The sequence below is a fragment of the Megalopta genalis genome, chromosome 2 (assembly GCF_051020955.1).
Source record: "Megalopta genalis isolate 19385.01 chromosome 2, iyMegGena1_principal, whole genome shotgun sequence".
NCBI lineage: Eukaryota > Metazoa > Arthropoda > Insecta > Hymenoptera > Halictidae > Megalopta > Megalopta genalis.
Window position 1 is genome coordinate 18,777,221 of NC_135014.1, and position 24,847 is coordinate 18,802,067.

Consider the following 24,847-nt stretch of genomic DNA (forward strand, 5'->3'; position numbering starts at 1 on the left):
CGAAATACATAATTGGCAAGAGATAGATGTATTTGTACACAGGTAATAAAAGCATCAAATTATAGTTGCTTACCCACAAGCCGCTTTCCTCACCCAGATACCAAAACTTTTTTAAATGTGCTCGATTGAAAAGCGGATATTCGGTCTATATCGCTCCTCCAGTCTGTCCGAGCGATTCGTACGCAACGACATTCGTAAGTGTGCGAGAGATGTGGCGAACACAGCCTGTGTGGCCGATAATACGTAATAAAATCATCAAATTATAGTTGCTTACCCACAAGCCGCTTTCCTCGCCCAGATACCAAAACTTTTTTAAATATGCTCGATTGAAAAGCGGATATTCGGTCTTTATCGCTCCTCCAGTCTGTCCGAGCGATTCGTACACAACGACATTCGTGCGGCCGATCTAAAGTTGCTGCCACTAAATCCAGGATCGGCGCATATTAGTCGCTCACTCGATCCAGATCCTTTTAGTAGGAGCTAACTGGCCGCGTTATACCAAAGGTCCTTCTTGGTTATTTTTGACGCCGGGGCATCAATACATCGGTCTGAGTGTAAGGATCGCACCAGGAATTCTCCTAACCCAGGTCCTTCTGGTGGGAGCATTGCCGATGTGGTTACACCAGATGCTTCTAGGATACGTCACGGGAGGGGGGAGGGGTGGAGAGAGCGCAGAAACAGCGTGTCCTTTTTAGGACGAAGACCTCCAATGGATTAATAAACTACCCCGCTCTCCTTTTCTAAATTAGCGATCGCGTTTGACACTTACCTGATTGCATTACAGATCGCGGAAGCGACCGAAGAAGCGGCCAACCGATAGGCAGTTGCGTGGAAAACCGGAGTTCCTCCTCAGAGGGTCAGGAGCACAGGAAGCCGCCGGGAAACATTCGCGAAGAACGCGACGTGAGGTCGGATCAGCGGCTCGCGGCAATATATATATATATAGCTTAAGTTAGGTAAAGGTTACTGTTGTATTCACATTTTTCTCTTATTTTCGTTAAAGAGTATTTGTATATTTTTCTATACAGGGTGTCCCAAAAATGTCTCGTAACACGGAAATGCGAGGTAGCTGAGGTCATTTGAAGTAACTTTTTCCTTAGCGGCAATTAAATCTGTGGTTTTGTTTATGAGTTATTAACGAAAAACACTAATCAATGAGAGGCGAGCGCGCGATCCGCAAGATGGTTGAGAGAGCGAATTACACGTGGCTTCGGTCGTGGAGCGCGACGGGTTCGAGCCGCGTTCGAAGCAAGGTACAAGTCACGGAACGTTCCGAATTGTTTTTACCACGTGACAGTGACAACTTTAAGAAAAGCGCTGATCGTCCTTATTTTAGAATGTCTGTAGAATATATACGAATTTTTCGGACCCGAAATAGTAAGTAGTTTAACCGTGACAGCCGTTTTAATTTTCTAAAGTGCATGACACTTAACAATAAGTAACCCCGTCGAAGTACGTAAATGATATTTTAATTTAAATAATTCCGTGTCCGAACGGAATTCAACCAACGATTCGCAAAGCTAATTTAATAATAAATAATCGTGTTAAAGAACACGCAGGATATGTTTGTTTAAGAATTGTAAAGATTATCATTAATAGTAAGTTCACCCATTTAGTTGAGGATGTATTTGCCGTTCGAAAATTGTGGGTCACGATGTCGGTGCACTGATCTCGTTCAATGCACAACTGGTCCCAGGCCGAGGACCGCAGCGTTGAAGGAAAGAACCTCGGAGGATTGCCGGAGGGACGACCTCAGGTATGGCTAACACAAAGTTCGCTTTCACTGCACTGTCACTAAACACTGATCACTTAATCAGTCACTAATAATCCGAAACACTGATACCCCAAAATCGTAGAGGCATCCTGTGGAGGGGGGTGGGGACGTGTATTTTTATTTTTTTTTTATACGTGTTCTTTTTTTTATACGTGTATTTTATTATTTTTGTTTGATTTCACGTTAAGATGGAGAGGCCCTGAAAAGGGCCGATAAAATCAGGAGCGTTATGGGGTCAAAAATTGTTCGAAGTTGCTGCTATTGACCCGGAAAGGCGAGGGAAGATTAGCCCGTTAGTAAAAATAGCATTTAAGGCGAAAATAGCATTTTTTGGGAGAATGAAATAAACATCAGTAAAGACAACAACTTTCCCTAAACTCTTCTGCACCGCACACCACGCGCATCTTGGCAGTATCGTCTTTGATTTTATTGTCAACAGAAATATCTGTCCAAACTATATTATATTTGGTCTCATTTTAATCAGAAAACTATCAGCAATATGTTAAAAAAAAATCAGTATTAAAATGTTAAAATTAAACAAAGTTATGTCATTGCATTATGAGTTGTCATCCGTGAATTCGAGTCGAAGGAGCCGCGGCGCGCGCCGCAGCACATGTGTTCACCGACATCGTCGAACCTTTTAGCATAGCGAGAAAATCGATAAATTAAAGGATCGCAAGAAAATCAATAAATTACAGAGCCATAGCAATATCTCGGTGTCAGAAGTTGCATACTCAAGTCACGCCGAAAAGAGAGACACTGTAAACGTTGTAATGAAATGTTAAATAGATAGTGAACATCTCGAAACATGTGTGTGAAATATGTATTGAAATTCTTATAGAAGTCTCAAACGGAAGTCTCAAATCTCAAACTTTTATAAGGTATCAAACAGGTATCGATACTAACATAGAGGCATCAAAGGGGTATCGATACTTTTGTAAGTTATCAGAGTTATCAATACTTAGTACTTCGGTATCGAATTGATTGAATATCATTAATGTTATCGGTATCGATCCGATCATGAGTGGCAGTATCGAACAGCAGCAACGAACGGGAGATAGTACAAAAATGGGTAACGCATTTAATATTAGGATTATTAGAGGTATGACCGTGGGAACAAAAGTATACACTATAACTTGCAATTATTTCTTCAATTGAATCTTTAAATTATGGTTCTATGTGATCTAGACGAAATCGTTGTTTAAATTCTGACCATCTACATTTTGATATTGATTCTATTGATAAAATAAGTCATCGTTACCTGCATTAAAATAGCAAACCTTGGTAAGGATGTTATTCCAAATGGCTTATCGCACAGTGTACTGGTTCGCAGGGATGTCGGATTCTTCTTTTAATTGGAATTTTTACCTAAAACGAGTGAACTATTATTAATTTGGTACCGATATTTATTTAAGAAAGTTTTCTATTCAAGGGAAATTATTTGATACTAAATGAAATTTGTGTACTTAACCAAATGCAATTATATCTATTTTGATTTTACTATGGTGTTTCTGATTCCACGTTAAAAACGTTTCATTATTAGATAAAATTAATTTAGAGTTTGGAAATGATTGGTCTCAAAGATCGATCGTAAAAGTGACGAAGTCCAGATCCTATGCCTTGTCGTTTGAAAGCCTTCATAGGCGATGACATTTTCTGAAGTTGTTTCATTAGAGGTTCGGTTTCTCAACGTTAAGGAATTTCCCTTCTTAGCAATTCGCGGAAACTTGTCGACTGGGCTCGATTTGACCTTGTCAGTCGAGTCATGAAGGAATCGTTGAATAGTCGAACAGAGATACAGACTGTCACAGATTGTGACAAACTTATCGCAGAACGTGGATTATCTCTCACTCCAAAACATTTCCTACAATGTAAAAATGCAAGCGCGATAAAAAAACACAGTATAATTATATTCAATAAGACGTGAAGACCGCTTAGAAAACGTGTCCAGACTCATTACAAATGCTGCGATGCATTCGTTATGTGCGACGGAAACCGTTGCGACGCATTTACCCCCTCTCTCTCGCACTCCCAAAAACTATGCTTCGTTGATGGCGAAGAACGGCCGAGCGGAAGAGAAAAACCAATGCGATGCGTCTACCCCTCTCTCTCTCTTTCTCTCACTCCAAAACATTTCTACAATGTAAAGATGCAAACGCGATAAAAAATGCTGCATAATTAAATTCAATAAGACGAGAAGACCGGAAGATAAGCGACTATCCATAACGCGTACGAAATACGAAACCGCGAGACTCACCCCCCCACCACGGAGCTCGCTGCGGCCCTTCCCCCTCCATACCCACCGGCGCTCGCCGCGGCTGGACTCCTTCCCCCCCTTGCCCCGCGGTTCGACTTACCCCTCGAGCACCGTGGCTTAGACCGTTACCTATATATCTACTGATACGTATGAAGTTACCGATGTCATTGAGATTACCAATTAAAATGAGTTTGGTGACTAGCATTTTTCGTAAGAATAATCTTTTTTAAAAGTTTTTATAATATGTGGAAGAGTGAATACTGATCAACTTTTGTTTGATAGAAGTTTCTTATTTCTTTTCCCTTGTCATCTTAAGTAATAGCAAAACTAAAAAAAAGACATTTTAATCATTAGTCCCTCTAAAAAAGATTCAATCCATTTAGCCCAGTTTTTTAAAAAAGCTTATACCGTTTTAGATTGTGGGTAGAAGCTTTTGCTCTTCATTGTAGAACTACGTAAATTATTTTTGTTGCATATATATGCATTCGAAGTAGTATTTTATGCATATAAGCCGTTCATAAAAATATATCTCAAATATAACTCAACGAACATAAACATATTGCACGTTGACTGCAAATGTAAATCAGTGTAGATAATATTTATGAACGTAATTCATATATAAATCGCTGCGGAGCTGCGTTAGTGAGTATTTGTCGCGCAACTGCAACAGAAAGAAGTGACTGTATCATTTGTAAGTATTATAAGTTTTTATTAGGAGAAATGTTGTTCTCTCACCGTAGGGGCGGATTCGGTGGTTTGCAATGAACTAGATAATAATAAGATAATAAATAGTAAAATAATAATAATAATAATAAAACAGTCAAGAGGTTCTGGTCACTTTATTAACATAAGAACAACGGACCGCGTCGTAGGTCTTGTACGAGGCTTGGAATACGCCCAAATGTGCGCCCAAATGCTGTCTCCCCCGATTTTTTGTACTATGTATGCGAGCTTTGCTTGTAACAGCTCCCATTATCTATATCATTCAATCACTTAGTCGATGGAGTTACATTTCGGTAATAGTACGGCTGACAGAGGAAGGAGACAGTTATTTGTACAAATACATAAATTAAACAATCAAAGACGTCATAACTACAATAATAACTAGATGCGGATTTTTGTATGAAATAAAAATTTTCTACACCAATTATGAGACACACAGGCAACGTAGATATGTATATCGTTACTTAACAACTTTAATAAGTTGAAAATAATACAATATTTCAAAATGTTTCAAGTGCTTCTACTCTGTTTTCCATTTGAGCCTCTGTTTATGTGACATTTTTTTCTCGTTGTCGCTCGTAGAATATGTTGATATCGTTTGGCCGAAAAAAGTTAGGACACCCTGTATAATATAGTTTATACTATAGTACAGACTTTATTGCAGGCCTGGGCAACATCGTTATGGTGAGGGTCGCAGAACAGTGGCCGAAGAAATCCTATGCGGCTCGGTGGTCACAAATTGTCCAGGTGTGTTGTTAATAATTGCACAAAATACGATTTCACCTGAAGTGAAATTAATTTCTCAGAAAACTGAAGTATTTTGTTTTATAAGTTATAATCTATTGTGTCGAAGTTCAGAAGGACGATCTTTTACAAAAAAAGCTGGCGTCAACTATTGCTCGTTGAATCAAATTTTTCGAAATTTGTGGAACCTAAACCTTGACCAGTAACCGCTAAAGAGCCGAAATAATGATAATCTACATGCAACTTTTATGTGCGCTGGTTGTAACAGCTGCCAGCATCTATTATTACCTGGTCTGCAATTTCGATTTCTGGAGAAAACGTGGTGTACCTGGACCAGAACCTCGGCCGCTTTTCGGTAACCTGAAGGATGTAATCCTTGCAAGAGTGTGTACGTCGAAAATAGTAAAGGAGATTCTTAAAACGTATAAAAATGAACCAGTGGTTGGATTGTACAGCTACAGATCACCTATCCTAATTCTGAATGATCCAGATATTATAAAGTCCGCCTTGATAAAGGATTTTTCTAAATTTGCAAACCGCCAGCGTAAACCTAACGGAAGGGTATGTATGAGGAGAAAGAACAGGAACATTAGTTAAAAAGTTAAGGAAAAAATCACTTTGTTTACTGAATAAAATTTCATTTAAGGTTGAGAAAAAGAACTGGATTGTTAGATCATAACTTCAATTTTATAATTGACTAAAGCTTCATTTATAGGTGTTATTATATTAACCACATTGTACGAGAATATTTTTTTTACTAAACTCTAACTGTTCCTCCAGATCTTTTTCTCTTTGAAATACATAGCAATCTACCAAACAATGTTGTAATTATGTTAAATTTAGAATGTTAAAATTATGGACGATTGGCCATTCTGATTTTGAAACTGCTGAATACAAGTAGTCATATAATTGATTCTCAATCAACGTAAAGTAACTATAATGGCAACTGCACGAAATATAGTAATTTCACCCTAATTGACGCTCAAATTGTACACAAAAATGGACAATTTGAAAAAAAAATGAAACAAGAGAACCAATCAGAACTTTAATACATGCTTAGTTACAAATAACAAACTGATTGATCTGACAAGATTCTTCCTTAAAATATTCGCAGACAGAACCCATGTCCATAAACATATTCCATTTGGAGTCGGAAAGATGGCGGCCGTTGAGACAGAAACTGAGTCCGATGTTCACGTCAGGCAAATTGAAAGGCATGTTCAATCTGATGGTGGAATATTCGCAGAACTTAGATAAATATTTGGACCAAGTAGCCTCAAAAAATGAAGTAGTAAAAATTCACGAAGTGACCGCGAATTATACGATGGACGTAATCGGCAATTGCGCATTTGGGATTAACCTTGACACCATGAACGACAAGGACAACGAATTTCGTAAACAGGGCAAGATGATCTTCGAAGGAAGTATTGAGAACGTGATACGATTAAGGCTGAGAATGTATTTGCCCCGATTGTATGATTTACTTGGGTTCGTGTTTCCTGACAGGAAGATTGCCCCCTTCTTCACAAACATTGTCACAGAAACGATGCGCTACAGGAAGGAGAACAACGTCTATAGACCCGACTTCATTCATCTGCTGATGGAACTTCGAGACCATCCGGAAAAGCTAGACGAGTTCGGTAATTTGCACAGTTTCCTATGTTGAAAAGATGTGATGCGTTCCGTATCTCGCAAGCCAGCCGAAAATAAATTTTTTGATAGAAAATTACTAATTATCTACAATAACATTCATGGCAGATATATTGTTCAACCGGAGTAATATTATTAATTCAATAGCAACGTCTCGTACTGCTGTGTGTGTGTAATGCTTTTGAGACATAAAAGTGCATTACACACAATGTCTGTATGGATCCCAAGTCTGTGCTGAAACTAGTCAGATTCGAATCTGTCAGTAGTACACCATCTCTCATTTCGAATTACAATTAATCAATTGCAAAAAATAAGAGTATTTAACACAACCTCAATTGTACTTTAAAAGTGACCACTAACATTTAATTACCGTCTTCAGAATTGACAGACCAGTTGCTGACGGCTCAAGCTTACATGTTCTTCGCAGCCGGTCATGAGTCAACTTCAACAGCTATGAGCTGGGCTCTACTTGAGTTAGCACAGAACCAAGACATACAGGATAAGTTGCGTGAAGAAATGAGACAGTATGCGAAAAAGTACAACAATCAAATCACCTATGAAACTATGAAAGAGATGGATTACTTGGATAAAGTGTTCAGAGGTACATATAAACATGTCACCTAATGTGTAATGCGGCGAACGGAGTGATTCCCATCGTATTATCAATTTTAAACACACACACGCACATGCGCTCACCTGGAGAAGCACACGAGCACATGCACTTATATACATGTTGAAAATTTCATCGAAATCGATTGACGCAGGTTCAAACTACTTACATTGAAAGATGTGGAAATCTCTAGATATTGCACAATTATTGGCCAAAAGTTGGAAAAAATTTTTCCTGTTACTTATCAATTTGCGAATACAGGGTATCCCAGATATTACGACACAGGATGTCGTATCCATCTACTATTCGTCCGCTGCACTAGGTCTCTGATTTGTTCGTGTCTTTCGTTAATTAGTCGTTAACGAAGCAGTAAGCAACATATTCGTTTTGGAAACAGTTACTTCAAATCACATCAGGAACACCTTTCCAGGTGTAATGGGAGTTCTGGGACACCCTGTGTATCGTACCTCAAATGTTCTTCCGACATCCCTGTGTCTCTAAGGCAGATCCTACTAGATACCCTTCTTGTTCAATCCTTTTAGAAAGATCAGGTCACTCTTCTTCTCTATCTCTAACCTTTACTCGTTCCTAGAGCCACTAAAATACAAATAAAAGTTTTATCATTTTTGCAGAAACATTAAGGAAATATCCAGTAGGGGCGGTATATACGCGAATAACAACTTCTGATTACACTTTCGAGACTTTAAATTTTACAATACCAAAATCAACCGAAGTATGGATTCCAATACTTATGATACATAGGAATCCTGTCGTTTATCCGGATCCTACGAAATTCGATCCTGAAAGATTCACCAAAGAAGCTATCGCAACTCGACACCCGATGCATTATTTACCCTTCAGCGATGGACCAAGAAATTGCATTGGTATGTATATGCAGATTGCAACCGTAAGTTTGTAAACCCAATCTTTTGTCTCGCCGCCGTAAAGAGAAAATGTTTGATCGAATCATACAACTGAAAACTAAATGTTAATAATATCACAACTATAGTAGAACCTTAGATATCCGACCAAACGAGCAGAACACGATGATAGGATAATCGAAATGTTGCTTAGATTCAGTGCCAAATTAAATCCTTACTGTAGTGACGTCCACGGGAGACAAACGGGAGCCTATTTCTCCGATCGGGCAAAAATACGATAGCAAGTGTTCGTGTAAAACATAGAGCGCGAAAGCAAGGAAAGGGCGCGTAACCGATAACAGTATTAAATTTAATTTAAACATTTTTTCTTAGAATTGCTATTTCAAAATTCAAAATTTCGGAACCGCAGTGTCTTCATAGAGACAAAAACGAAAATTTAAAGAAGTTATTATATAAATTCCACTTTTCAAAAATTCCTCTCTCTCTCTCTCTCTCTCTCTCTCTCTCTCTCTCTCTCTCTGGCTTCTACATCTTTCCTCGTCCTTTCCGCTTCCTTTTTCTCTTTCATATTCACGCTTAGCTTCTTACTTTTCCTTTCTCTCTCAATCTAGTTTTGCTAGAATTCTGCTACTAATATCTGTTAACAAGCATATCTTCTATCTAGGGTAATAATAATTTTTAAAAAGTGAAATTTATATTACGAAGTATGGTGACATAATTTATCTAACAATTAGTGATTTGATAAAACCAACAAAATATTTGAATCTTTCGCCAAAATATACAAATAGTTTGGTTTTATTACGAAATAGAGTCCTACAGAATGTACATACCACTCTAACTTATATATGTTTTTAATAGGTATGCGATTCGCCGTGTTCAAGTGGAAACTCGGCATGTTCAAAATACTTTTACGCTACAAAGTGGAAATCTGCGAACAAACTAAACTTCCATTCGAATTCAATCCCAGAACATTTCTCTTGGCGCCTAAGGACGACATATATTTGAAGATGACGAAGGTTGCATGATATCACACTTCTCTAATACTTCGTTGTTCGTACAACTGTTTTTCCAATATGTCGAATACCATTTAATTACTGTAGTAGCTTCAGTTTGATGATTATAATTTGAGTACAAAAGTACCAATTAATACAATGCTCCTACAGTTAATACACGTTTAATTTCAAACGTACATTTTAGCAATAATTGAATGGTTTTCTATTATTTCTAAATAATAACACATAAAGCAACAAATACACGCACGCAATGAGCTCATGCACTTATATGCATGCTGAAAATTTCATCGAAATCGATTGACGCAGGTTCAAACTGCAAGCATTGAAAGATGTAGAAATCTCTAGATATTGTACAATTATTGGCCGAAAGTTGGAAAAAATTTCGATTTTCGCTATCTTTAATTGTTTTATAGCTCATAAAACCTTAACCGATTTCGATGAAATTTTCAGCATGCGCATAAGTTGCACGCAGCGAAGAGAACACCAAATGCAATATTTCACTTTTCGTTCGTTTACTATTTATTTTCTTTTGTTACTACAATCGATTGCAATTTTTTCAACAGTCTTTCACTTATTATCTAGTAAATTCCTCCTCCCAAATCCTAAAAAGTATCAAGCTGCTTGGTCTAATTTTAAAAACGTTATTCCCTATTATAAAGTAGGCAACGACGTTTTTCACTAATAGTGTGATCAGTACAGGAATCTCTAGCGGGTCTTTAACAGATCGAATATAACAGTACACCGCACCTTTAAGATTAATGCCTATAAAAAGAATCCTAAAGAAAACCATTTCTTGACGTTAATTCGGCCGAACTTCATATAACCTTGTTTATGATTTATAAGGGGAATAATGAATACATGAATGTATTTTTAACGGGACATGTTACATTAATTATGAAGTAACGTTAAAATGGTTATCTTTCTACCGATAAATCAATAGCATTCTATAAATTATTCAACACTTTTAAACAAATTTCAACTTTGTTCCTTCTACACCAAACTGAATATTAACGATACGCGCGAAGGAATTGTCAAATAGTAAATAACGTACGTATACTGTTTAAGATAACGCGATTATCAGGGAGCTTTTTATATCATGATGGATGTCTCGAACAGTCGTCAGCAGATCGCTATTTTTCCTGTTACTACTCTATTTGCGAATACAGGGTGTCCCAGACACCATCTACCATTCAACTGTTCGTCCGTTGCACTCGACCTCTGATTTGTCTGTGTTTTTCGTTAATAAGTCATTAACGAAACAGTAAGCAACATATTCGCTCTGGAGAAAAAATTACTTCAAATCACCTCTGGAATCATTCTTTTTTAGGTGTTACGAGAGTTCTGGAACACCTTGTGTTCAAATGTCATCACATGTCCTCCCGACATCCCCAAAATTAATGACAGATTCTGCTTGATATCCTTACTATTAAGTCCTTCTAGCAGGACCAGATCTCTCTCCTTCTTTACCTCCAGTCCTTTCACATTTCCATGGCACCGGTATATTCACGAATAACAACTTTTGATTACACTTTCGGGACTTTTTGTGGAGTCACTTACAGTCAATATTGTACGCTGAACGCTGTGCCAATTCAAAGCATAGAATATTCGTCGTGACAATATTACAGATGCAACTAATCGTGATTTGCTTACACTACTGAAATTGTGTGCTCATAAATTCATTGAAATAAAATAGCTTTCGATATTAACGCTTTTTGTAACGCCTAAATTGCTGAACTTTAGGTCATATTAAAGTCATAGGTGTCGTTTAAAAAAATCAAAGTGACCTTGACTTTTAGTCGGAAAACAACGGTTTATGAAATTTGTTGTATTTCGATATGTACCCGACTAAATACTGATCAACTTTCATTCAAAACATTTTTCTGTCAGACTGTCGAAAGTGCTTGAAAAATCGTGGCGACAGTTACATGTCACACCCTGTATAGGTTGCTTGCCGACTACCGAGAAAAGTAAGAATCATGCTCCACATTCACGCAGCCGATTGATCGTAGTAATAGCGAAAGTGTGTCATTATTTCTTGGAAACTACTAAATTCCCAAAGCTAAAATTTTATATTTCGGGTCCTCTCCACTCCCTCTCACCGAAGTATATATGTCCCTTTCACATAAGTTTATCAGTATTTTCCAGACAGGGCATATAATGACAGGGCATAATATGACAGGGCAATAACACATAGTTAAACTAGAACAGTGATAAAGACTTATCTTCTCTTGCGGAAAATAATCATGCGCCAATAAGATTATGAATGCTTTGTCACGATTATGCTTGGTCATTGAATGATAGCGCAAAACATTAGTAGTTAGTCCACAAATCGACTGCCCTCAAATATAAGTTGTATAAAACTCTAATCAATTGCGTTTTTTTGTGTGAATGTTCGATTCTGTTTCTTGTATGTAAACCAATGCAATACGCGGTAAAACGTGCTAAGGAACGTGTCCGATAACGAACGTGTAGATTATGGATGAAATTCGGTAAATATGGAATAGTCCCCAAATATGGAATCGTGCTAGTTTTGACAATTTATGACGTTAATATTGGTGAAACGGTTACGAACTGTCTCACATATTTGTGCTTGGTGCTGTTATAATATTTAAGCCATTATAATTTTTTAGCCATTGTCTAATAAACTAATCCCACTAACATCTCAAAAAAATTTAGATCGCTTGGCCAATTAAAAAAGAAGTTATTTTATTTTCAAAGCCGTTCGAATAGTTTTGTGTCTCAGTGTGTGTATTATCAAATATATGATTACACAGTAGCTGAAAATTTCGTCGAAATTGGTTAACATTGTTATAAGCTGCAAACAGTTAAAGATAGCGATAATCGCAATATTTCGGAACTTTCGACCGATTACTGCAAGAAATCTCGAGATATTTTGACGTCTTTTATTATCTTTTTTTATGATGATATTTACAGTCCGTCATGTATCAATAAACAGCTAATAATACTGAAGAATTGTGAAAAAGAATCATCTCATCATGCAGAGCTGTGGATTCAATAATTCTAGTTGCAACAGTATTGCGTTGCAAAAGGTAAAATGTATTTCGAACTTGTAAGTAATTTTTAGACTGCCGGCATTTTTTCTACTAAAAATACAATATTTGTTCCCGGATTATTTGTTAATAAATCAGTTGTTTACATTGCTTGAAGTATTCGAGATTTTTATCTGACTGATCGGAAACGCAGTAAACGGAAAAGAAAGGAAACCGGCAGCAGGAAATGGAAGCGAAAATTATGTAAATTTTTAATTTTGAAAAATGGTATGGTAATTATTTACTTTCTTCAACACTAGTATAACTTTAACTTATACCTTATATATTTAAATAAATATACATTCGAAGGAAAAAATTCTTTACGGTATAATAAAGTAGAGTATAGTACATTTGTGTTTAATTTTTATTACAAGTTTTATACCTTTATTTTTTAACAACGTGTTTCAAAAAGTTTGACATTTTAAAAATTATTATTTATTTATGATCGATGTCGTTTTATATCTCTATTTTACACGATTTTGTAATTTGCTTATAGTATGTATTCATGGGGATAGACAGTCGTGTATATAACACGTGTAAATATAATTTATTATCTTAATTTGTTAATGCATCTGAAGGAATTTGTCAAATTAGAATGCAGTTCTAATATTGATGTAACATAGGAAAAATCAACCAAAAATGCATTCCAATTTTACAAATTTCTTCAGATGCATTAACAGGTTGAGATAACAAATTATATTTACACGTGTCTTATATGTACATGACTGTCTATCCTCATAAAGTGAATTCGATCATACAGGTTGCAACAAATAAGACACATACTATGAACAAGTCATAAAATCGTGTAAAATGGAGATATAAAACGACTTAGATTATAAATAAATAATAATTTTTAAAATGTTAAACTTCTTGAAACATATTTTATATAGAACGTATTTTTATAACTTTTCAATTGAATTTTATATGACGTTCGAATACTTAAGTTGCGGGGATGTTCATTTATACCTTTTTAATTATATGGGTAAAGTTTTATACTAAATCGAAAGTTCTTGACATTTATATGTATAGTCTACTTTAATATACCGTAAAGTATTTTTCCCCTCCAATATATATTTATTTAAATACACAGGGTAGAAGTGAAAGTTATACTAGTGTTCGAATATTTTCGTGATTGATCGTATCTCGGAAACTCAGACCGTGCGGCGGTTATGTGTGTAATAAAAAGTTGTTCAGAAACTTGTAAACGATTAGCGATGGTATTTTTAGAGATTTTTTGTATTCCCGATTACATTTTTTATCATCGTTTTGAAACCAGCTGTACACTAATTAAATTTAACTAACCGTAATTCAATGAGTAGCACTGAATAATCGCAGTCGCGATTGTACACCTTCCTTATTGCGAGCGTTAGAGAAAGAGACACGGTACGTGTTTACCTCGATGTGATATATAAGTGAGGCCGACCGTTACAGTGACGATCAGGTGAGAGAGGGATGTCTGGCTATCATTAGATAAGCACATCACTCAAAAACGTAAATGAGTAATACGTTCACTCAGAGATGGCAGGCCCTCCCAATGGCACCGTCGTCGGCCAAATACCACCTCGATTGCAGATTCGCGCCGAAATCTGCGGCGACCTTCATGATCGACCACCGGTCCGCGTGGTTAATACTGAACAAATTTGAATTGCGAAAATCAGTGGCGAAAATCAATACAGTGGCTCAGTACCTGTAGTTTAGGTTACTAAAAGTACAGATAACATTGTACTTTTTAGAAAACTTTATTTTACATTAACCCTAGATGGAAAGATGGATGTAGCAAGTATTTTTGTGATTCTGTTCTTTATACATTTTGTTATGTTTTCTATGTTTTATTTGATTTTTTCATTGTATTTCTATGTACCGTATGTATGGCAAAACAAGTTCAGTGTGATAATTTTCAAAAAACAAGTTTTTAATAAAGATATTGCAAATATCTATAGCGAGATTGAGATATTTTTTTGATAACGTCAATAACGGCTGTTAATAGCTTTTAGTCTGTTAACTAAATCAGGCACGCGGGCGAGTCGCGGCTCTTGGGCCAAATCTGATCCAATCTTGCGGGAATTATCATATATATATTTATTGTGTTTTTTTTATTGTATTTTATACGCGTCAGCATTTAGCGATGAACAGAATATTTCCTTGAAACATAGCACATTATTTTCTCCCGGAAATACCGAATCTCGGGTTCCTGTGAATTTCCCTATGCTGGTGCTACGCCTATGCAATTTATTGCTACGTCGATGCTAAGGGTCGACGGTGTCGGTCAAACATGTGATGCGGCACGCGACACGAATTCGCGGGAGACATACGTGATCGTCGAATCGTGACATGTGGCCTCCGAATTGCCTTTGAATCGTGGCCGAAAAGTTAGAAATAAAGGGGTCAAGTCGTCGCTTTTTATCTAGCATTACTATGAATTCATATTAATGTATGCTGGCCGCTGCCTTCTTTTGCCGACTGTTCAGCCTCAGCTGTTGTACTAGATCATGCAAATTTCATGGTTTCTGTTGCAGTAGCTTAATTATATGTCAGTCGAAGATGTGTATCCGTGGGTACTAGAATGGCAACGGTTGAGGAGTCTGTAGTGAGCCTGCTACCGTTGCTCCATGCTCACTCGCAACAGTTACACCGAGGTTATAAGCGGGGAGAACGTGTAGATAGCCACCAGTATGCTCTAGAGCGTTTCTCCGTTTATTCTGGTCCGTACGGCTGCCATTTGATTCAGTGTATCAGGTAAGTCGTATCTTTCGTATACCTATCACTACTATACATGGTGTTAAATAGGAAGAATTCAAGAGACTATAAGGATTTATAATATACTCACCGAGAGGAGTAGAAATGGTCCAATGAACATAGGTCAAAGGCCAATCCTTCTGACAGAAAATCGACTTTTTTATATTTGATAAGGCGAATAAGTTCCTCGGAGACACATTAAATGTAAATAGAGAAATTAATTCAGAATGAACGTTGAAGCTTATCAATACGAAATGATTAAACTAGCTTCAACAAGGATTCTTTCATAAATGTAAATTCAATATTAATCTTCTTTGTCATAGTGAGTTTTGTAGTAGACACGTAAAAGCAATAGTCTATTTATTGCCCATAAATAACGTATAAGAATTGTGAGAACGAATAGAAAACGGGTTACCTCGAAATCATCAACAATTATTTCACCGACAATATTTTCATCGACACGATTACATCGACACTGCGTTTCATCGTCATGATTTATATGCCGACACGTTGAAATCACCGGCAGATGTTTACATCGACTCGCGTTTCACAGTCAAACGTTATTATCGACATTTCGTGTGTAAGAAATGTAGAAAAATAGAAATAAGAATGATAAGTTTATATTAGTATTTTATTAATCAACATTTTTATTATTTATCATACATTAAACGTCGATTTTAACGAACGTAAAGCAATTTAAGCTGACACTTATACCTGCACGGTGAAATTGATATCTCGATATCTCAACTATTTCTGTTCCTATTGACATGTTAGAGGAATTTCGATGACACTTAACAATTGGGTAATCGTTAAAAATGAATTTATGACTTAGAAGATAAAATCGCTATTAATATTTTTGGCCGTTTTGTCAAAGAAAAGTTATACTAGCCAGCGTCACGCTCCACTTAACTACTTGACGTGAGACGTTGCCGCATCTCATGACCCCGTTATCATTTGCGGAGATCGCCAGATGCATTATCAAAATAGCTAATTGTAATTTTACTGCATAACTCTCAACTTTTCTGTGGCCGTACTTTCATTATCAGAAGTGCACTCTTGTACGTAGTACAATAAGTCTTTTGATAATCTCGATTCATCATGACTAGACTGCGGATCTTAATGCGAAATAAAAATGCATGCCATCTATTGTAAGAAATGGAAGTCATGGGGATTCCTTCATTCCTTTAATAATTACAGTAGACCGTAGGTAATAATTCAATAGTCATCAATTTTTTTTAATTATTCTATTATTTCAACTCACAACTATATATACTCATTTTTGTCATAAATACATACATACAATATGCAGTTTAATCATGACTTGTTCATTCATTTTCCAAGTACCGTAAATTGTCAAGCATGTTTCCAGACTGTCGTATATATGCATTTATTTGTTGGTTTAAGTCTGTCCCACATCCGTGAGATCAAAATCTTAAGATATTGTATAGATTCTACACACTCAAGTTGTATACGCAATAGAGAGATCTAACAAATAATTGACCATTAACGAACGGTGCACAGTTGGGTATTTGGCCTTCCGAAACGTAGCTGCGTTATTTGTAACTTTGAATCAGTCAAAAGTCATGTCAGTTGCATTATTACAAAATAAAGAATACATTTTGACACAGGCCTGAGTTCATTATAGTTGTTGTATTGTATGTCGGGTGAATTGAATCGGACACTAATCTAACTTTTATCAGTCGTTCATTTCACGATTACTTTCCAATTCACGACAGCAGTTCGAGGATCACAATGATAAGGCGGGTAATCTGACAGCTTAAAATAACGCTCAGATATTTCGTACTTTGCCTAAAAACACGAATCATTTTATACAATGCCTGTATTGTAATTGCCTGTAACATAGTAACGGAGTAAAGTATTCGTATACCTTTTAAAACGCAATAACTGTTCTAAAGCTCGACTAGATGACTTGAATTTTTTAAAAATATTAAATGATTAAAATGACTAAAATACTTTCTTTTTTTAATGTTGCTACTACTTGGAATTAGAAAAGAACAATACATTTTTTAATTTTTATCCGAGCCTTTAACGAAAATTTAAAAAATGCGTTTCGTAAATTGTTAGGTTGCCCAAAAACACGGCGATAGCTTCGCGTTTACATGCATATAGATGAAAAGGCTGACAACGCTCTTGAATCTCGCTAAGTGACCTTTGAGATTTCGAAAAGACAGGTCGTTATCGGCGTGTTCATATTGATATAAATGGACCTTAATGCGTATGCGTCGTGGTTTTTAATCTATTGCGATATAATTTCTAAGATGTTGGAATAAAATTTAAGTTGACACACACACACACACAACCAATACCAACCGATATATGTATGTATTCATTCGAAAATATAAGCGAATAAGAATATTATACTTGGGTACAGAATGCAAAATACGAGCATATGTATTCTGTATCTATTGGTAAAAGGAATATGAAATACCGGTGTATTCATCATTCTCGAATACAAATCGAATACAACTATTTTGTACTTGCATAACCATAAAATATTAATATATATTAATATATACTATATTTTTAATATATTTATAATATATTAAATAATAATATTTAATATTTTTAATATATTTATAATATATTAAATAATAATATTTAATATTTTTAATATATTTATAACATTTACGTATTTTAATATATTTCTAATGTATATTATATTTATATTTGACATATATATGTCAAATTATATATTATTATAAAAATATTATATATTAAATTATATATTATATAATATATGTTAATTACATTTGACATTCAAGGGCTACTTTATTTACGACTCGATACTGTATTCGTTATTCGAATACTTTTTGAAATGCTTTTTGCCCATCTCTGTTTCTGACAAAGTTGGTTGTGTAATATACATATTTATTAATTGTTTCGTTGTCGTTTCGATACCAAAATTGTTTGACGGATTTAAAAGTAGAACTACTGGTACTTGATTCATACTTCATACTTTCCACTCTTTTAAAACTGTGAACATTTTCAAGATGCCTACGAAGACCTAAGATTTGAAAAATTATTAAATAGGAATTTTGGAACAGTGCCATTTAGTTTGAATAACTCTTCAGATAGAGCGTGAAATTACAATTTTTAAATAATTTTTTTATCCTTATGGTAAAATTCATAAAATAACAATTCTTTAATTACAAGTATAGTTGTTATATAGTGCAATGGTCGAATACGTCTAAACGTTAATTCAACTCGATCTGATAAATAGATTTAAGGATCAAATTTCCTAAGTTAGACAATATGAAAACCTATTAGACAATATGGAAACGATTAATTCATACATAATATTTAATTCATTTAAGGCGAAATTGCGTGTGAATTCTGTTTTCTTTTTTTGTTACAGTTCATTATTCATTGTTTCTCGTCTGCGGATGAGTTAGGAAAAGTTAGTCAAAAATGACTGGCTTCGAAATTTTTTGTGGCATCGTGACGGTGCTACTCCTACTTTACTACTATTCCACCTCAACTTATAATTTTTGGAAGAAACGCGGTGTTCCTGGACCGGAACCCATACCGCTTCTTGGTAATGTCGCCAGAGTGATGTTCTCCAAGCTGTCGATGGGTCAATACATGCGGGAAGTGTACGAAAAATATAAATCCGAACCTGCGATTGGCCTATTTTTAAGAAGACAACCATTGTTGGTTTTAAACAGTCCTGACTTAATCAAAACAGTCCTTATTAAAGACTTCGCAAAATTTTCAGACCGTGGAATTTCTCTCAATGCAACGGTGAGTACATAAGTTTAATCTATATAACAATTTACTTATTATACCGTTTAAGAAATTGCTTCATATTTTGGGGAATCTTATAATGCAAGGGAAAGTGGACTTATTGTTTTTCGTATTTGTAATGCGACAATAAAATTTAGGCCAGTCATGAGGTCGTGTCTCTGAGAACAATCATTCTAAACGATATCTGACCGACTTCTAATCGACTTCGTTCTGTTTTCTTTCCTAAGCTCCATATCAAACTAAAAGAAAAATGGGATTCTATTTATTCAGAATATTTAAACAAAATTACATATAACATGCCGATACATGCCGATACATGCCGATATTTGCGACAAAATATTAAGATTAAAATTTTGTATTACTTATGTATAAAATATTTTCTTTTAATGTGACAGCTTCTCATTTAAAATGTGTTACCCTAATAAATGTTGTAGTTAGAAAAATATTATTTTAATATTTTCAATCTGTAAGAAATAGCGAATCGTTACGCACCATAAATGACATGACATAAGAATCATGCAACTTATACATTACAAAACATAGAGAAATTGTAATTGTATGAATGAGAGTAACTGTTCATACATGGTGTTCGAAAATTTCGTTACTTTCGGGAAATGAAGTTACTGAGGTCATTTCCAGTAATTTTTTCCTTAGTGAAAATGCAAACCTAGGCTTTGTTTACGAGTTATCAACGAAAAACACTGATTAATGAGAGGCGAGCTTCTTGGATTCGACTGCGTGGCGCGACGGAAGGAGGACGCTATGCGTATCGCGTGGACTTTGAAGTCGGTAGAAGAGAAAAACACCCCATCGAATATCTCCTCAGTTTGGAATTGTCAGTGATTAATTAAGTAGTCACTGTTTGGCGATAGTGCTATGAAAGTGAACTTCGCGTTAACGATACTGTTCATGTCTGAGATTCCTCCGACTGTATCCCTTACTCGGCATGGCTATTGACCTGGCTGTACATTGTGCCAGGTCAGTATATCGACATCGTGAATCGTTTCCGAGCAGCAAATGCATCTCTATTTATTCATCTTTAGTACTAATAATATTCTTCGCAATTCTTAAACAAATATATCCATCATGTTCTTCAACTCGTAAACAGGGCCGCGGATTGTATTTGCGCTAAGGAAGAAGTTACTACGAATAAACTGAGGTACTCTCCATTTTCGACTGTTAATGTAATTATGGAAGGCCCTGTATATAGATAAAGAGGCTGACATCGCCCTTGGGTCTCGCGAGATGGGCGGTGACCTTTGAAACAGGAAAACCGGTTCGGATTCGCTCCGGAGTCGGTCTGTATAAGTAAATTTTTCAACGGCAAAGTGGGAAAAGAAGTCACATGTTTGGGACCATATGTCTTTGTTCTTGGTTTATTTTCTGAATGCATTCTGACATTTCTAAGATTTCTAACATTTTGAAATTACATTACGTAGAAAACGTGAAGCGTGCACAGTTCAGAAAAGGTAGAGAACAGCCCAGTTACATTTAATTGATGTGACTTCTTAACTAATCATAGCGTGAGATATCTAACTCACGCGGCGTTCAACGCGTGCCTTATCTGTCGTACATCTCATTTCAATTTCGGCGATATGGGCAATTTAAAACTGTCATTAAATACTCGATTCTCTCGACGCAGGCGGAACCACTTTCGCAGCACTTGTTTAGTCTGGAACCAGAAAGATGGCGACCGTTGAGAACGAGACTCTCGCCAGTATTCACGTCTGGCAGACTGAAGGAAATGTTCTTCATGATCGTCGATTGTGCTAATAACCTTGAGAAGCATTTAGAGAAAGTGGCAGTAGAAGGTGACACCATCGATTGCCGAGATTTGGCAGCTAGATACACTACGGACGTTATTGGAAGCTGCGCCTTTGGAATTGACATGAATTGTATGTCGAACGAGGAATCAGCATTTCGTAAAGTGGGAAAAGAATTCTTCGCTACCTCGTTTAATCGAGTGATAAGAATTAGAATGCGAGAAATTACACCACAGTTCTACACCTTCCTTTCCCGCATATTACCGCGTCCCTATGGAACTGACTTCTTTATCGATAGTGTTCTGAACATGATAGAGTACAGAAAGAAGAATAATATCGTCAGAAACGATTTCATCAACACTTTGATGGACATCCGGGATCATCCTGAGAAGCTGGGTGACATCGGTATGTATGCGATATTAATGTCACTGCTAATTGCACTATACAATGGTGAAAACACAAGCTTTGCAACTGTTGCTTATAAGCTGCCGACGTTCGAAGCCGCTACTTCCACTTATACACGCCACGTGTGACCGCTTCCGTCAATAGAGCGCTTTGGTTGAAAATGCGTGTGAGATTGGGAGATACGCTCCGATTCTGATTAATCCAATACACTTTTTGTTATCATACATCACCGCATTCCAGCCAGGGCCTGTATCGTGATCTCATCACGGTACGAGCTTTGCTGCTCTTCGACTGGTCTTCTTGCTACCTCATTGGATGGGGCTGTCGTTTCGACATTTGTCGCATGTCCGTTACACCCCTAAAAGGGACGATAACTGAGCTTATTTGAAGAATTTTCTTCCTTAGTGAAAATTGTTCTCAGCGGTTTTGTTAATGACTTATTAATGAAAAACACGAAGTAATCGGAGTGTGACTTCGCCGGAAAATGCCAACTGTATTCGATTTCTGAATGGTGCGTGTTTGTCATTAACAAATCGTAAGCAGTGCTGCGGAGAACATATCCGCTAAGGACAAAATTACATCAAATCACCTTAGATATTTGAAAATCTTATAAAATTTTTGAGACAAACTGTATAGACGTTAGTTGAATGCGCTTACAATTTTTTCAGTTCTTGTCACCACTTTGATTACAATATTTTTCTACGTGATTAAAAAAATTCAAATGAACTTCGTATCTGAATAAAACGATAAAATCGGAAAAGACGAATTATTACATCCCACATGCTTCTCTTGACACTAAACAACTTTCATTGAAGGCAAATTTATGTAATTCATCCTGCATTGTTGAAGTCGAAATTTCTTGAATGTTAGAGCATGTGTGATGATAGATAACTTTTCGATGGAAATTTAATCGAATAAACTGTTTTCGTTAAATAATTTCATTAAGGCAACAATTATATGTAGTAGCTAATGCGAAACTTCGATTTATTTTCCAGAATTAACGGATTCTCTACTCGCAGCGCAAGCATTTGTTTTCTTTGTTGCTGGTTTTGAAACTTCATCATCAACAATCAGTAACGCACTTTATGAATTGGCCTTGAATCAGGATATACAAGATAAGTTGCGGGAAGAGATCAGGGAACATCACGAAATTAACAACGGAGAATGGCACTATGAAAATATAAAAGCCATGCCAATTCTAGACGGCGTATTTAAGGGTTTGTATTGTAACAGAACGACTAACAGAATTTTTCAATAATGTCGTATTAAAATCCTTCGCTGCCTGCGTCGTGTTGGTGTGAGAAAAATTATGTTAAATCTACAAAAGTTGCAGCACTCTTCTGTCAAACATTTTCATTATTCAAGCAATTTTGAACGTGTAGTCTTACAATATTCACTGTCGTTAACGGGATACAGATTGTACCGTACAGTTTTGATACATTTCGATTATCATACTAATTCGTTTAACTAACACATAGTTCATTGTTGATACATTTATAAATAATTATCAGAATTTCGAAAATTGATACAGTTATGGAGCGATGCAGAAAGTCCTGGAATGTGTACAAATATTAAATTGTCTAACTGCAAAATGCTTTGTGGTAGGATAATCTTTATACTGAAACAATTAAGGTTCTGAGAATTCGAATAAAAAGTGCGAATCTCATCTGTTCAAATTCTCTTGCAAAATGATCGTTAATAAATAAACTGTGGTTTTTTATGTAAACACAATAAAAATATATATAATTTATTATGTATATAATAAAAAATATCGACTTTTTAAAATTCTGGTACTTTCTGAAGATTTCTAGGATCTAGGACAGTTTCCAAATCTCGCTCACTCTACAACGTGAAAAAACAAATTTAATCACCTTGACTATCTTTGCTATTTTTAAAAGTATTGCAAAAATTTTGTATATGAAAGTTTACGTGCTGTTAAGGAAGCTATATTGTGGAAATAATAATTATTTAATAAGTGGAAGCTTCTTTTTCAAGAAATTTTAAAATCACCTTCATTTCTTAAACTTGCTAACTTAATTCAGACCTTGAAATAGAGGTTATCGATATTACATTAATAGATTTTCTTAACTGTCAGGAATAAAAAAATTCCCCTCAAAGTGATAAACATTATTGATTTACACTGTAGTTGCTCAACTGTATGCTGAAAGTTTGGAAACGAAATTTTAATATTTTTAGGAATAGCATTGTAGAATTTTGGCCATCCAGTAGATCCAAATGCGTACCGCAGGAAATAATGAATTTCCTATTATGTTCCTCACTGTTACAGAAACGCTGAGGATGTACCCAGCAGTGCCATTTATTACTAGGAAATCAGTCGATGACTACACTTTTGAAGATTTGAAATTTTCAATCCCGAAAGAGGTAGCTGTGTTTATACCTTTGTATGGAATACACTACGATCCGGACATTTATGCAAATCCTGAAACTTTTGACATTAGTCGATTTATGGGTGACGCAGAGTCGAAGAGACATCCAATGCACTATTTACCATTTGGCGATGGCCCAAGGAATTGCATTGGTACGTAAGAAACTGTCATTGTTTATTTTGGACACGTCACACGGTTATTTTTTAATTTTAAATTTGCTACTGGAGAAGTTGCAATAAAATCTAACAGTGGAAATTCATATTACCAGTACAGCTTTGATATTTTTATGTTATACTTTATTATTAAATATAACGGAATCTCCTAATAGCTTCTATTTGTTCACAGGTGCACGATTCGCAGTTTTCCAAACGAAAATTGGGCTTATAAAGATACTTCGTAACTGCAAAGTTGATATCTGCGAGAAAACTGTCATCCCATATGAAGTTAATCGACGCGCCTTTTTATTAGCTCCAAACCATCCCATCACTTTGAAAGTAACAAAAGTTGAAAATTAAAAGAACAATTCTTTATTTGATACATTTCAGGTATTTTAAGTGTCCTTAAAACACAAAAAATAACTGTGATACATTCAAATACTAATATATTAAAATTAATTTATCGTAACTATTATGTTGATTAACACCTTACGCTCATCTTAAACTATAAACGTGGGTCTTTTGTGTTCAACTGATTTTCTAGCATATAATAGTGGCGAAAAATAGCTGAGAAAATTCATGTAGCATATTCCAACAACTATGTCTTTGTCTCATACCCACTTAATAACTTTATTTATGCAAAAAATGTTTCCCACTGATTAGCTTGCGAGAAATCAAATGCGTACGAACTAGCCCGAACACAAAGTACCCACACTTACAGTTTAAGAATACCGTATTGTAAATATTATAAGCGAGTTAGTCAAAACGAAATTTATTATTAGTGAGTATGTAAATTAAAATTTTTCATAAAGTGTCATCATGCAAAATAAAGAAAGAATACGAAAGATTTGTTTTATCTAAAATGGTAAAAATTGTATACGTTTTCCTTTTTATTCCTGCATTTACACGCAGTCGCATATCTAAACTGACAGAA

At 35.6% G+C, this 24,847-nt stretch overlaps 1 protein-coding gene across 1 annotated transcript; it reads left to right on the plus strand.

The window, feature by feature from the left end:
* The first annotated feature begins 1,166 nt into the window (after positions 1-1,166).
* On the plus strand, positions 1,167-24,758 carry LOC117220663 (uncharacterized). Its single transcript, XM_076519436.1, has 13 exons — positions 1,167-1,253; positions 1,617-1,756; positions 5,419-5,501; positions 5,767-6,059; positions 6,613-7,138; positions 7,528-7,749; positions 8,391-8,642; positions 9,498-9,661; positions 18,862-19,200; positions 20,846-21,371; positions 22,367-22,588; positions 23,659-23,910; positions 24,104-24,758. The coding sequence occupies exons 1-13, from the start codon at positions 1,182-1,184 to the stop codon at positions 24,271-24,273; spliced, it is 3,261 nt and encodes a 1,086-aa protein (XP_076375551.1). The 5' UTR covers positions 1,167-1,181; the 3' UTR covers positions 24,274-24,758.
* Positions 24,759-24,847: the final 89 nt, after the last annotated feature.